The 14,786-nt window shown below is 43.6% G+C and overlaps 1 protein-coding gene across 1 annotated transcript; it reads right to left on the minus strand.

Moving 5' to 3' along the window:
- Positions 1 to 504: 504 nt before the first annotated feature.
- Positions 505 to 11,356, minus strand: gata2a (GATA binding protein 2a). The gene is made up of 6 exons (XM_027020495.3): positions 11,140 to 11,356; positions 10,443 to 10,918; positions 8,673 to 9,245; positions 5,633 to 5,778; positions 2,734 to 2,859; positions 505 to 1,838 (listed from the first exon to the last, which is right to left on the minus strand). The coding sequence occupies exons 2-6, from the start codon at positions 10,666 to 10,668 to the stop codon at positions 1,536 to 1,538; spliced, it is 1,374 nt and encodes a 457-aa protein (XP_026876296.1). The 5' UTR covers positions 10,669 to 10,918; positions 11,140 to 11,356; the 3' UTR covers positions 505 to 1,535.
- Between the last annotated feature and the right edge of the window lie 3,430 nt (positions 11,357 to 14,786).

The following is a 14,786-nucleotide window of genomic DNA, read 5'->3' on the forward strand; positions in this document are numbered from 1 at the left end:
CTTACTTTGTCTCTCTCTGTCTTTCTCCCTCTCTCTGTCTCTCTCCAAATGTCTCTTTCTTCGTTCTCTCTCTGTCTCTCTTTTGCTCTGTCTCTATCTGTCTCTCTCTCTCTCTCTCTCTTGCTAAAGGCTCAGTGTCCTTCCTCTCACTTCTCTTTCTGGCTCCAGAAGAAAAAGAGGACTATGTCTAGTGGAGACTCAGGACTCAAGGACAACCGATTCATGTGTGCGTGTATGTACGGATGTGAGGTGATACGCATGTTGGTAGCGCATCCTCATGCATATGCTTGATTGCATGTGTTTGTCCATGTGTCTACTCTTGTCCGTGTGTGTGTGTGTGTGTGTGTGTGTGTAAGAGGGTGTGCAACTCATGGGTGTGTGCATCCACATCTCTATGATTTAAATTGCTCATTTGCATAAAGTGAAAATGAGTGTCAAATATAACTTTGATTTTCCATAGCATACATGAGACCTGCTAAGCAGAACAAAGAAAGTGAAGTATGATTAAGTATTAAAACTTTATTTCTTTATTTGTGTAATGGAAAATGATAAAAACGTACAGTTCAGCAATATCGCCTTGGCTAAGATAAGTCAGTGTTTTTTTGTTGTTTTTTTAATCATTTCTTTCATTTGATAATAATAACAATCAAATAATATTTATAATTATTACAATATACCAATATGGTTTTAAGGAGAGCAAAAAAAGAGAAAAGAAATAAAGTGTGAAAATAAATTATCATAATAACAATTATAACAATAACAATCAAGCTTTATAAACATCTGTTTGCTTGCTAGTCGTGTCCATAGAGTCTGTTCAGATGCAGTGTCTGTGCAGTGTGTACATCCCAGCATGTTACGGGTAGAATAAGCACTCTCTCTCTCTTTCTCTCTCTCTCTCTCTCTCTTTCTCTCTCTCTCTCTCTCTCTCTCTCTCTCTCTTTCTCCAGCTCTCTCTCTGTTTCAGAGTTCAACAGCCAGGCCTTTGCAAGCTTTGATCTGCATCTGTTGGGTTAACCAGTGGCAGTGGCTGATGGCATGCGTGCACACACACACACACGCGCACGCGCACACACACACACACACACACACACACACACGTACGCTCACACATGCACACAGTGACTCGGCTATAACACACATCCTCTCTTACCGGGCAGTACCAAAGTGACTCAGTACAAAATAAAGAAAGGGCAGAAGCATTGCGTGTACTGCTCCACCCACTGCACCACACTTCCAATACATCCATGTCCATAAATCCTGGGTGGTGGAGTGGTGTTTTCAGCAAACTAAATGTCCTCTATACCCCCCGGCCACTTAAAAAAAACACACATACACACACAAACTGTGACTCTTTCTGGTTGTTTGTGTGAACATATACCCCCGCCATATGTAGCGTCCAACCAGGAACGGCCTGGAAGCTGACCCCCTGGCCTTCGGTCCTCTCCCTTCCCCAACCCCCCCCGTGATGGGCAGGAGCGACGGGTGTGGAGGGGGCAGTTGCATCCAGGGATGAGGCTCGTGCCAAGCCGGGCAGCTTAATGAGGCTCGGGCCAGACGGGCGAGCGACCCGTGTGGTGGGGGTGGCTGAAGGTGGGATGGATGGGGGTCGGTGTGGGCAGCATGTGGCCTGAGTGGCTGAAGGGCCCCAGGTGACCCATGTGGGTCATGTGACCCGCCATGGCACCTGCGCCGGCGAACGCCGATGACGTCTTGTCCTGCATGCACTTGGACAGGTCGTCAAAGGCTTCGCCGGCACGCTTGCTCCGCTTGGACTTGCTGGACATCTTGCGGTTGCGTGTTTGGATCCCCTCTTTCTTCATGGTCAGCGGTCTGTTGACCTAGGGAAGGAGAGAGAGAGAGAGAGAGAGAGAGAGAGAGAGAGAGAGAGAGAGAGACAGAGACAGAGAGAGAGAGAAGAGAGAGAGAGAGAGAAGAGAGAGAGAGAAGAGAGAGAGAAGAGAGAGAGAAGAGAGAGAGAGAGAGAGAGATGTTCATTTCTGTCTGTACTTGGGGAGCCATTGCATTTTCAATTCAGGTAAATTAAAGATAACTGTCTACGTTTTATCAGCAATGAAAAAATCTTTCGCGTATAACAAAGACATTTCTTGTTGGGGGAAATTAGCTGTATTTGACTGCTTTGTATGTAAGGGATTTTATTTAGCCGTTCATTTGAGGCTAAACCTTTCTCAGTTATAAAAAAAATAACCATGTAAATGTTGCACGTCGTAACTTATAATCTTTTTAACGATGAATTTCAAGCTCTGTCATGAATACAATCACTTAGCAAACGGCAATACTGCCATTGCCAAGATGACTTGAAAAGCCGTCGGCTAATAGTTTTCTATTGGGTGGTCACTTTGTTGCAGTTCGTCGCGCTTGTCTCATTAGAGTGAAAATTATTTATTCGTTGGACAAAGTACGTAATGGAAGCCAAGCTTAACATAAAAAGGTTGGTTTCAGACAGCACTGAATTGGTAAAACAGACGCCACGTCTTGAATGGCAGTTCCATCCTCCGGTCTCTCCGGGGAATACCGCCTCCCATTGAAACAAAGCTGGATTAATCAAAAGCAAAAAATAAATAAATAAATAAACAAACGGTCAGCGGGTTGTGCTTGACAGGAAAAGCCGGCTTTGCGTCCTGGGCTCTTTCCCCATCTCCTAAATCGATAGAAACTGTCCGCCCCCTTGAGCACTTCGGCTACGCAATCGGCCGCTCCTCGTTGGCTACTTACGTTGTGGAGTTTGTAGTAGAGGCCGCAGGCGTTGCACACTGGGTCGCCGTTGCCATTGCGCCTCCAAAGGGTGGTCGTGGTCGTCTGACAGTTCGCGCAGCAGGTGCCGGCTCGTCGCGCAGCGGACTGTGAAGAAACCGGCATGTAAACAGTGATTTTTAAAGTCCGATTTCATAAAGTTTCATTACACCCATATTTCGGGTTTTCGCGTCTTTTGGGGGCTTAGGGTAATATATTGTCCCTCTCCTGGTACCTACGTAGTCTTATAAGGGAAATGTCTGTATAGGTTCCTGGATATGTGTGTGTAATTTGGGCCCGTTAACTTTCACTTTGTTATTTTTCAGACGTTCCTTCATAACCGATTCAGTCCAGCCACAGCGCGAGTATCATATAAAGGTTCCGAGGCCTCGCTCTTAAGTCAACACTCCGGCTACGATAAAGATCTTTTGGAGCTGCTGGGGTGACGAATATTATGACTTTCCGTAGCTATGTGTACTCCAGTCCAGACAGCATTTCCAAACTACAACCAAATAACATCAAAGGCAGCATCGTCTAAACACACCAAATTGCTTACAGGCAGTCGCCTCTGTTGGCTTAATTGAATATATTCTGTGCATTTATTCGGGCTTAATTACATTTTCCAATTCGTGCCACGATTAGCGGAAAAAAACGCCGCGCCTGGTGAAATTTGCTGTTCCTGTATTTTACCAAATATCGGTAGCCTACATGCACGCTACCAGGTTATTAATCACGAGTTTATCCCGTCAGGCCGCGATTCATCCCCGGACGCAGAGAATGGAACGCGCGTCTGGGGGCGGGGCGTCCGCGCGGCCGGGTCGCCGCGTTGCTCTTTCCTTTGTGTCCATTACAGATCAATTTTTCACACATAATAAGAAACATTTACAGGCATACAATACAATCCCCCGCAGCCAAGTACGTGCGGGGTACGTGTTTTCTGTCCGTGCGCGGTTTACATAACAATTCCTTTTAGCCTAATGCAAAATTGAGCCTTTGGAAAAGGAGGGCGACCCTGCCCCTCGTTAAATTAAACAAAAAAAAAAAGGTAGACAACAACAAAAACACGCGCATTCCGATGTTTATGCTCAGTGCCAACCGAGCGTGACAAACAAGAGCGCGAGAGCATAAATCCATTTATTTTCCAATCCCCTACATCATCCCACTCCCCTCACACACAGCCGGGTCCTGCAGTGTTCTGGTAATCGCGTTACAGTATAGGCCTATGTGTCAGACGCGACCCTGCCGGGGCCATAGAAAATTCAGCGGGGTTTGTTGAAGACGGAAACACCCGGGAGCCTCGCTTCCTTATCGGTCCCGGGCAGATATCCGGATAGGAAACAACTGGATGGCCTTTGAACAGAGCTCTGAAAACACTTCATCTGAGAACGCATAAGCCTGCTGCCTGGCTCCATGGAAAACCTCGCGGAGTTTACATCTGGAGAGCACAACAGTCACTAAGTAACTAAAGTCAAAGATGCAGACTAATGTCTGGAAAGTTTTAATAATAATAATAATAATAATAATAATAATAATAATAATAATAATAATAATAATAATAATTTGTACTACTACTTTCATGCAAATAATTATTCATTTTGGAAACGACTCGATATTCCTTTTTGAATGCTGGTTACTCTTGAGGTATTTTTAATCTTACAAAGACCAACTCATGTAAAAACACCTTTAATTCGAGCGAAATTCAGAAATAAAGATTATCTCAGAGATATACATGGCAGACAGAACAAGGCTATACTAGGCTAACTTGGCTCCTGCCAATGTAGGCTATTCGCAATAATAATGGCGTGTGGTTTTTAAGGAATAATATAAAAATATGCTTCGATGAGTAAAAAAATAAGTTATTAAAACAACGATAAGAAGGCAGTACTACGCTTTTAGAATATGTGTAGTTTTGGGGTTCTATTTTTTTTATGGATATAAACGATTTAAGTGAATCCAAATGTCGTGAATGTACTAAATCTGTTCTATGGGTAACGCGAGAATTCGAATCTGGTGCTTTAGGTTGCTTGTGCGTGCGATTTTATTTGTAAAAGATACCGTGATAGGTTATAACTAAGATAACGTCTTATGGTACGTTCTGAAAAGAGCGGTACTCTTTATAAAATTCTAACCCTGTTTCCCTGCTTTCTATGGCACCTTTGTAAATTATTGCTTGTTTTTTATTATTTCGTGTTTGATAAATATAAAAATAACCTACTGACCAAAGAATTTGATAGGAAAAAAAAATAAAATATATATATATATATATATATATATATATATATATATATATATATATATATGTGTGTGTGTGTGTGTGTGTGTGTGTGTGTGTGTGTGTGTGTGTGTGTGTGTGTATAGCACACGCAGTCACAATCGGTTCAAACTAATTCCTAAATTAAACCATTAATTTTAGTTACATGAACATCAACTGTACAAGTCTCAGTACTGGCTCACCAGTAAGGGTTGTGTTCCTTAATTTAAATTTAGAAATCCCTAAATGGAATCCGAAAATGCGAACTTAATGTGAGGGAATCTGTATCTCAAAGACGCCGCCATGGCCGCTAGTACACGATGAAGGCCGGATTATGTAGTTTGCCAACTAGCATGTTGTGGTGTTAATTAAGCCAATGTGGGCAATGGTATCAGGGACAGTATCAGGACTAGTAGCAATAATGATAGCAGTAACAATGGCAATGGTAGCAGTATTGTAACAGGCAGTGTAGGGGATCACCAGAGGGTGAGGGCGACAAACAATTACAGGAAGATCATAGGGAAAATATAACTTTCCTGGAATTGTGTTTATTCTCTCTGCTCTGGGCTCGTATTTAACCCTCTTTCTCACATGGGTGTGTGTGTGTGTGTGTGTTAATGAGCTACTCACCAGTCTGCGTTTGGGCTTGATAAGGGGCCGGTTCTGACCATTCATCTTATGGTACAGGCCGCAGGCATTGCAGAGGTAGTGGCCTGTTCCATCTCTCCTCCAGAGAGGGGTGGAGGTTGCACCGCAGTTCACACACTCGCGCCCCTCTGTGTAGAATTCAGGTGGCGGAAAAATCAAAGGGAAATTTATATAATTAAAAAGTTCACCTTCCTTCAAAAAAAAAATTTTAAATCTACAAGCTCCTACTGAAATCGAGGAACCAGGATGCACTCCACCACAGCAAAGACTCTGGGAGTCATTTTAAAACTTGATTTTATTGTACATGAGTGCATGGATCACAGAGGAGGAATCAGATCAAGTAAACCGTCCAAGTTAATTAGCTGATATGTGATCGGACCATTCGCATCCATAGTGCATTAAGCTGTAGCTCATGATATTAAATCTCTCTCTCTTAGCATGATTGGAACAATCCACATCCAAGCCTGGCTGATCGCAGGTGTGACTGACGGGAGGAGGGGCTCCATATAGACACTGACAATTCCATGAAAAATAATCCACTATAGCTAAGGAGCATAACCAAAACGCAAGGCCCCCGATTAGAAATGGCTTTACGTAATCGAACCCTGCAGTGACACTCTCTGTGAGTGTGTAAATGTTACAGAGACATGGCATGTCTCACCATGCACTCAGCATGTCATATGTTGAAATGAACCGGATGTACATGACTGCCTTTGCTCTTTGACAGGGTATCCTGGTTAGCTGCCTTTCACCCAAACATCCACTTTAAGATAATTAGGCACCTCATACAATTCTCGGTAGAAATTTGGTGTTTGTGTATTTTCAGTATCAACGTTACACACACTACCGAGCAGGTGTGACATGGCAAGGCCGCATGGAATCTTTCTGGGCTCCATTGCCCTACTGGATTATTCTACCATGCCCTCACTACTGCAGAAGACCGGAACCTGTTGGAGTAGGGTGCGGTGCTTTAAATTCATTCTTCCCTCCTCCCCTCTCTCCTCATGCCTGTCTCTCCCTGGAGCATCAACGTTATTCCCAGTCCAATGTGAGGGACTGCTTGTCCCACCCGAGCCAGAGAATGGAATCCACCCAGGACAATGGAGGTGGTCCTTTTGAAATGTATGATGTTTGGTAATTCAGTCGAGTCGCCTCCCTTTTCGTCTGTGTCACCGTTCCTGTCGAGCGTTAGATGAGGTATCGGTGTGTATAACATACCCCAACATTCTGGGATTATGAAGACATAAAGACCAGGAGCTACCGAGGCCCAGGGTTGGTATGGCGGACCCGGAGCCGCAGGCTAGCTCGGTAGACATGGCCTCTGTTGTTTAAAGACAACCAAACAGGAAACTGCATTGTACTAACCCTTGAAATGACTAGGATACCAGAATAGTTTTGCTTCACAGAGGTGAACAGAGTAAAGTCACCAGTAATGAGTTTACTTCTACAATGGCCATTTACATCATACTGTGCTCAACAAGACACAAACAAGCCCCTTAGGAGTTCATTGATCAAAGGGAATTTAGTGGATATACAGTCTTCTCTCATAAATGTAATATCAGCACTATTATACTGTTCCATTTGCTCATGAGCCTATAGCATAAAAGAAGACAATAGGAATTGAAGCAATTTTCCAACCCAAACACACTTTTTTGGGATGTTTCTGAAACTGGTTTTGCAATGATATTCTTTAGCCTGAAGGACACTCATGTGAAGACGTGAAGAGATTACGGGATTGTCAACGGTTAATGGTGATTGCACGTGGTGCTTTCTAAAGACGGCAGACTCCTAAATCAGCTTTGGTGTGTTCGACAGTGTTAAAGAGTTCACCTGTCCGCAGTGCCAAAATTGACCTTTTACAGCTGTTTATCATGGAAGGTAAATGTTACACGTGGCAACTTAGATCTTATCATAATAATAATAATAATAATAATAATAATAATAATAATAATAATAATAATAACTACTTATTAGTCGTTAGCGGTATGAGCAACAGACCGTTTAAAACACAAGAGCCAGACTCATGTCGGCTGTGACGGCGTGTCCCGTTGGGGCTTTGTTAGTGCAGGGACCGCGCAAGGGCGGGGGGAGTGTGTCGTGATTTGTTCAGGCAAAGGCGCACAGGATGTCGCAGGAGCCAGCGCGTCGTGACTCCTGCGTGTTTTTAAACGAAGCCCTTTTTTAAACGAAAACAACGCGAGAGGTTGAACGTCTGCATATCGAAACCAAGAGTTCAAAGTGTGTGCGCTTATTCATTATGAAAAATGTAATTAATCAAGACTACAATCTTGACTTGTTCTGACCTTGCAAGCTTCTTTTCGTAGTAAGTCTGTAATTATTTCGGATTCATATAAACCTGCTTTAGCAATATAGTTTGGGCATATTTGTATAATTATTGTTTAAACTCGTTGGAGCCCATTTAATATGCAACCTGATAACTTCATCGGTCTTTTTATGTTGGTTTAACCACCCTTTCACTTAAATTGTTTCTTTTAAGTAAAGGGTCATTTTAATGGTGACTAATTTTGAGTGGACACCAATACGAACTGTCAAGATTTGTCGTTTGGGACAAAGAAAAGTAAGGTCTAGAGACGCCTCAGGGAAAAACCAAAAAATGTCCCTGACCGCAAATATTCAACAGAAAGACCAATCATGGAAACACATGTCAGTGCTGTCTTAGAGATTGTCTACATTTACATTTACGGCATTTAGTTTGTCATTTAGTTTGTAGCTTATTTGGTATAAGTGCCTTTATGATAATAATAATGTGAATTTCAACAGTGTATTATTGCTGTGTGCGGGTTCGCAGCTGGGTTACCTAGCCAATAGCTTTTTTTTTTCAGGTTGACTGTTAATCAGATGCCTTTTGAAACAGCCTAACCCTTAAAGGTCTTTTTTGTTAATATTAACAACCCATTAAAAATAAATTAACTGGAGTTGTTAAATCTATCTCGAGGTCCAACATGGCGACAAAAAGAGCCCTCGGATTTGAACAGCTTTATCTGTAAATTCTGAAACTCACCTGAGGATGACCGGGTCTTGCTTTTGCATTTGGGTGTGAAACTGGACGAGGATCCACCGAGCAGACTGCCCGGGTGAAAGAGACTCGTGCCGTAGTCGTGCGGAGTGGGGAGGGAATACGTCGGGTAGGTCGGGATGGGGTGATGCGTGGACGGCGTCTGCGCGCTCATCGCGAGGCTGCTCCGCAGTGGACTGCACCCCTCCATTTTCATCCCATCCGCGATTGACACTTGATATTTAATGGACTCCTTCTCGTCCATCCTTGTGCTAGAGGACGTTGGGGAGGAAGGACCGGGGTCCGGGGACACGTCTTTCGGAGGCGTTGGGGGGAAATTGTAAAGGGGATGCGGGCTCGAGTGGGCCGCTGAAGCGAGCGAAGACACAGGAGCGGCGCTGGAGCCGCTGTTGGTCGGATAGCCGGTGCTGGCGGGGTGCAGGCCGGGCTTGCTGAAGTGGCTGACGGCCCACGCGTTGTGGTGCGCGGCAGAGAGCGCCGCCTTACCGCTGTCCAGCCACGGTATGCCGGGACTGTGGATGAGGTGTGGCCGACAGACCTGACTTCCCGTGAGGCGAGCTGTAAAACGGTTGATGTTTACATTAGTTCGTGATCAGTGCGAAGACTACAATAGCCTTCGTTAAAACCAAGAGTAGCTGTCAATTTGTAATTTGTAGCATCAGACTAAGAAGAATAGTTTTCAAAGGAGGCATTACGTTCCTACCTGTTGATTCAGTTTCCGAACAATGCAAACTCAACATCGAGTTCAAATCCAAAGTATCTGAATTACCATTTACGTAACTTTTGGCAGATCCACATAAAGTAAATGAGTCTACAGTGCAGTCGAACGCTAAGCCAACGCCTTCATAGATCTTTCTGTTCCATTTTTTTCCCCAATAAGACTTTATAAGTGTTCCATGAACGCGAAGACACAAAACTAACTTTTGTTTATTAAACTAATAAAGCATCTCATTATACAGCCATCTAATCACGGAGTTGTGCTCCTCGCACAAGTTACAGTACGAGCGTCAACTAAGAACGTTATCAGTGATTTTTCGTTTTGATTTTGTATCCGGGAAGTGCATCGCTCTCTCTCCTCTCCCTCTCCCTCTCCCTGCCGGGGGAACAAGTGACATGGACTTCCCTTTCCTCTCCATGTCATTTTCTAGACATTTTTTCCCTGTTTCTTCTAATTTTACATTTCAGCGCGTTTCTGTCCAGGTGACAATTCATAATAGCGCAGCCGATCGATTTGCTATCTAGACCGGCCAAATCTCTTTTCTAGCGAAGCCTATCATTTCACAATTTATCCCGTGAAAGAGGCTCCGATAATTATGTGACTGAGATTTATTGTGTCATCTATGTCAGGCGATGCACGTGTGGTTTTTAATAAACGTATATTCAGCGCGTGCAAGCACGGGCCACAGGACACCCGGTGCGTCTTTAGGCCCCAGTCCCCTCGATACTACTGGCTTTTTTTCGATTTCAAACGCAAGTATTTTTCTAGCACAAGTATGGCCTAATCTTCAGACTGACCCACAGCTTGCAGATATGTCACCAGGGTTACGTTTGTTTATTCTCTCTAACCCTTTCGTAGAGAAGAGCACACGATAAACAAACACGAACTCGAACTCCACAAAAATTAGCAATTCATTATACTGCTACTCGTACATGGAAAATAACACCCAACACAACAGTTTGTTTTTTAAACACTCTCTGCAGCCGTAGAAATGCTTTGGTCTTGTCACGAGCGGATGTCACGAAACTGCTTCTTACCGTGCGCTTGGCTGTAGGACACTCGCGCGCGGGAGTTGGGGTAGTAAGGGTTGCCCTGCGAGTCCAAGTGATTCAAAAACACATCCACTTCGTCCGGTGGCAAAAGAGGTGCCATAGGTTCCATATAGTTATGTGTGAGGCCGTGGTGATGAGACTCCGGGTGCTGGCCGTTGAGGACTGCATGGTGATGCGCCATCCACCGAGACTGGTCGGCCGCAACCTCCATGTCTAAAGCGTCCGTGGATTTGTGAGAAAAATACAACTTTTTCTGGATTTTTACGGACAATGTGAGAGGTGTTTTCGGAGAACTGAGATCATGTATATTTCCCCAAATGTACCGAAGAGTAATTATGATTACTATACAGGAAAAAAGAGGAAAAAATATATATATATACACTGGTTGGCAATGTCTTTTTCACTTTGTGCACAGTATTTGTCTGACGGAGAGATGGAGTCCCTTGTTTACAGGAGTTCACCTGGAAAATAAAAACACACGATACATGAGCTTACACGTACTTACGCGTCATTAGAAAATACAGACAGCACGAAAGGATGTATCTTTGTGAAAGCAGTTCGGTTTACTGCCTCAGTAACTTCAAATGGATAGCCTAACATTTCAAACGCGAATTAAATCATGACATTTTTAGGAGTTCAGCGATCGAGACGCGATCAGTAAAATACACATCGACAGACTTACGGTGCGCGACGTTTGATTTCTCCTTAGCACTGTTTATCCTGTCTTAGTCCGTTTCAAAGAATGGTAATCCTCAAACCGCCTGTTGACATTTGCGTTTCGGAGCTGCGCTTGGATGTTCTGTTGCGCCGTTGTTAAACATAGTCTAGGCGTTGCTGCGTTCTGAGGCGCTACGTATTTCGGTGTAGGCTCATTAATGAATTGTGCCTGTGCTCTGTCGGACCTGGCGCCAGTAAATTCCATATCATGCGAACAAGGGCGGAGTCCCGAGCTGGCAGTGACCTCCCGCTAACCAATGGCAGGTCGCGTCCATTGCAATTGGCTCGTGCTTGTGCCTCGCGAACTATCGGTCTACAGTGCTGCTCACCGAGAGAGCGGAGAGACACATCAATCAGCGGAACAATTTATTGAGATCTTTTAAGCGTTCTTACAGCTCCATGGTCCGCATTGATAATGTCTTCCTTTTGCGCACCGGCCAAAAGTCCCCTATCGCGCAAACAGAGCGGTAGGGGGTGAAATTCATTTCTTGCATTTTGTGTATGAGAGCATAACGACGTTCATGCGTATATTTCACGACATTTAGGAAGTCCGCGAGTTTGTTGTTTGTAATCTAATATTACCTGATTTCTGTTACAATTTTGTTACAATTTTGATCCGATCTTGACTTGTAGTCTACTTGATCTCGGCTCAAAAATCCCAAGTTTTTTGGGACAAACGTTAGCGATGCTATAAATAAAATAATCATTATTCTAATATTAGTGAGCAGGAATCTGTATGCGTTCATTAGGATGTGCTAAAAATAACCAAAACTACAAATGTTGATTTTTCACACACAACTGTAACACAAACAAAACACAAATCCTTACACCTCGGGCACTGACTGGGGAGGAGCGCTTTATGGTGCCTAAAGTGGAGCTATTGTTTGGCGAGTCTAATTGTTTTTAATTAGTAGTCATCACATTCTTCTTGTGAAAACATTGTTTTTGTATGCGATTTTGAGCGATCAAACGTCTCTTTACATATCAATAGCAGGGGCTCTCTTTTTTTTAGTGGTGCCGACAGGTCGCATGGGTTTGCCCAGAAGGAGCCAATTGGTGGCCATTAGCGAGAATTCGTTAATTCTCGAAACACGCAGGGCTACCCACCGCAGGCACGAAGACAGAGCGACGCCAATTATCTTGATAAGTACGTAGATAAACCGTGGAGGTCATTTGAAGACCTGGTCAACGTCTCACAGGCTATTATGGATTTCTCCCTTGAAATATAAATTGGGTTACAATTTATGACATCTTTAATAATCTTACATATCTTTTTTATTTCTTTTATTGGTATTGTTTTTGTTTGTTTGTTTTACCTCTAGTGTTTTAAATGGGGGCGAGAATATATTTTCTAGAAAACCGGACGAACCTTTGACTTGCATGACGTAATTGTTTTCAGTTCTTTTCTTTTCTTTAACGTTCAGAAATGTCAGTGCTGCGTTCCAGCACACCTGTGTATAGGTTAAGACATCAGACCACCTAACTAGTTTCATTATGGCGTACTCCTGATATGCATCGCCGCACCATTTGCAATTCTGCGGTCTCTGACATCTTGTACTAACACTTTGTGTTTATTAATTATTTATTTTAGTCGTCTGTCTGTCCTAAAACGAGACTTTAAAACGCTTTGCACAGCACAGGATAAACTCGCTTGGCGTGCGGTTACGAATGAACGGTTCAACTTAGTTTACTTGAGCTTTCCTGTGTTATTGAAAATTTAATTCGCATGTAAATGGCCCACTTACAAAGGCCTATCGAGGTTAATAGGATAAAGTCTGTATGTCTTTGGTCTGTCGATGTTAGGAATCAGGCTTTATTAATACAGATACAAACTGAAGGCAAGATAATTGTCCTGTCTATGGTTTGGATTCAATTCCACTTTCGGAACAGTGGCATTTTGGCTGACTTAAAGGTATGGGGTCATAGTTCGCGCGGTTCATCTAAAAAAAAGATTGACAGATAATAATTGAAGGTAGCTCCGAGCCCAGACCGGCAGCCACACTGACGCCTCCACCTGACGTCACTGAATCGGAGCAAGCAAAGGAAGAGATATATATATATATATATATATATATATATATATATATATATATATGTGTGTGTGTGTGTGTGTGTGTGTGTGTGTGTGTGTGTGTGTGTGTGTGTGTGTGTGTGTGTGTGTGTGTGTGTGTGTGTGTGTGTAATAAGGTTATTTCACTTATATTAGGTTGTAAATTGCACGTTTTATGTGTTTCTTTCAGTCTTTTTTTTTCGATGTCCTTGAAGTTTCTATTGCCTTTGCATCGTTTTCATTTAAAATGCTTGTTAGGCTGCGCTACAATTAGGCCTTTTGCACAGTTCAAATGTATGCTATTGTAATTTTCCGTGTTGACATCGTCTTGTCACTCACGGCGCGCCTTGCAGAGTTGTGTGATGCATGTGAATGCACACGTAGAATGAAGCATGCATGGTCGCGTGTGTACGCCTTTGCATCTGCAGGTCCAGTAGCTGATCTATAGCCGTGTATCGCGTGCCTACATCCTTTGCTTTCCTGGCAACTGTCCAGAGGTGTACAAAGCTCACTAAAACTAACAAATTAGAGTGTATTGATTATTAAGGTGCTTGGCTTCCCTGCGTTATCATACAATCTATTTAGACTCACGCGAAATTAGGCGAATTACCAGAGTATATGCAACCAGACGCCTGCAGAGATAACACATACTTTGAGCACCACTGCCATTAGGGAATAAATGTTTGTAATTTGGGATTGGTGGACAAATTATAAATCAGCGTTAAAACACAAGTCACCAAAATGGATCTCGGTGACGCTGTACCAACCGCTCTCTGCTCTGTTTATCCTTTTTTGAGATTTTTCTCACTCTCTTTTGGAGCACTGAGTTCCTTCCCTTAAAAATGTTAGTTTATATAGTACTTTCCCAAAAGTACCAATAATAATGGCTATTAAAGTATAGTAATTACTGACTTATTATAGCTGTACAACTACTTTATAAAGAGGTTGCTTTTTTGGCCATGTTGAGTGATTACAGTAAATGTCCACGTGCTGAAGTCCTGTGTTCCTCCCCTCAGCAAGCAGGGATGCTAATGGCTCCCCCAGGCAGGTCACTTTGAAATGTACCTGTGCTAAATGCCTGTGGTAATCCAGCAGGTATCACCGCTGGAACAAAGGGGGAGTTTTTGTGAAAACCTCGGAAGCTGTCCTTCACAGGGGGAGGGCGAGCTCAAGAGCACTTTTACGCAGCCAAGGGCTCTAACGCGCTGGGCAATAGGCTAAGAGCCTCTCCTGGCAAAAGCGCGTGAGCCCCGGCGTGCGCGTGCCTCTGCGTATCATTCGCGCTAGTGTTGATTTCCGATGATTAGTGCATCATCTCTGACGAAGCACGATGCAAATAGTTATCTGCCAACCGCGATGATGATGCCATCAAACTTCTGTACTTTCCCATCTCGGGACAAATTAATTGCCTCAGAATACGCACGCTGGCTTATTGCTTAAGTCGGTGGAAACAAGCCTCTGCTACTACGGTTCGCAATCGCTCCCATAATTAACAGGTGCCGTGAAATGGGTTTGCCTCTCTCGGCCCGCTCGTCCCCTTCGTCGCGCGTTTATCATTCTCC

This window comes from Electrophorus electricus, chromosome 22, assembly GCF_041902795.1.
Source record: "Electrophorus electricus isolate QZ-2024a chromosome 22, ASM4190279v1, whole genome shotgun sequence".
Classification (NCBI taxonomy): domain Eukaryota; kingdom Metazoa; phylum Chordata; class Actinopteri; order Gymnotiformes; family Gymnotidae; genus Electrophorus; species Electrophorus electricus.

Coding starts and splice junctions, on each gene's coding strand:
- gata2a (XM_027020495.3), bottom strand. CDS start 10,668: ATGGAGGTTGCGGCCGACCAGTCTCGGTGGATGGCGCATCACCATGCA. Junction 5,779..8,672: donor CAAGACCCGGTCATCCTCAG/GTGAGTTTCAGA, acceptor AATTCTACACAG/AGGGGCGCGAGTGTGTGAAC. Junction 2,860..5,632: donor TCAAGCCCAAACGCAGACTG/GTGAGTAGCTCA, acceptor GTTTCTTCACAG/TCCGCTGCGCGACGAGCCGG.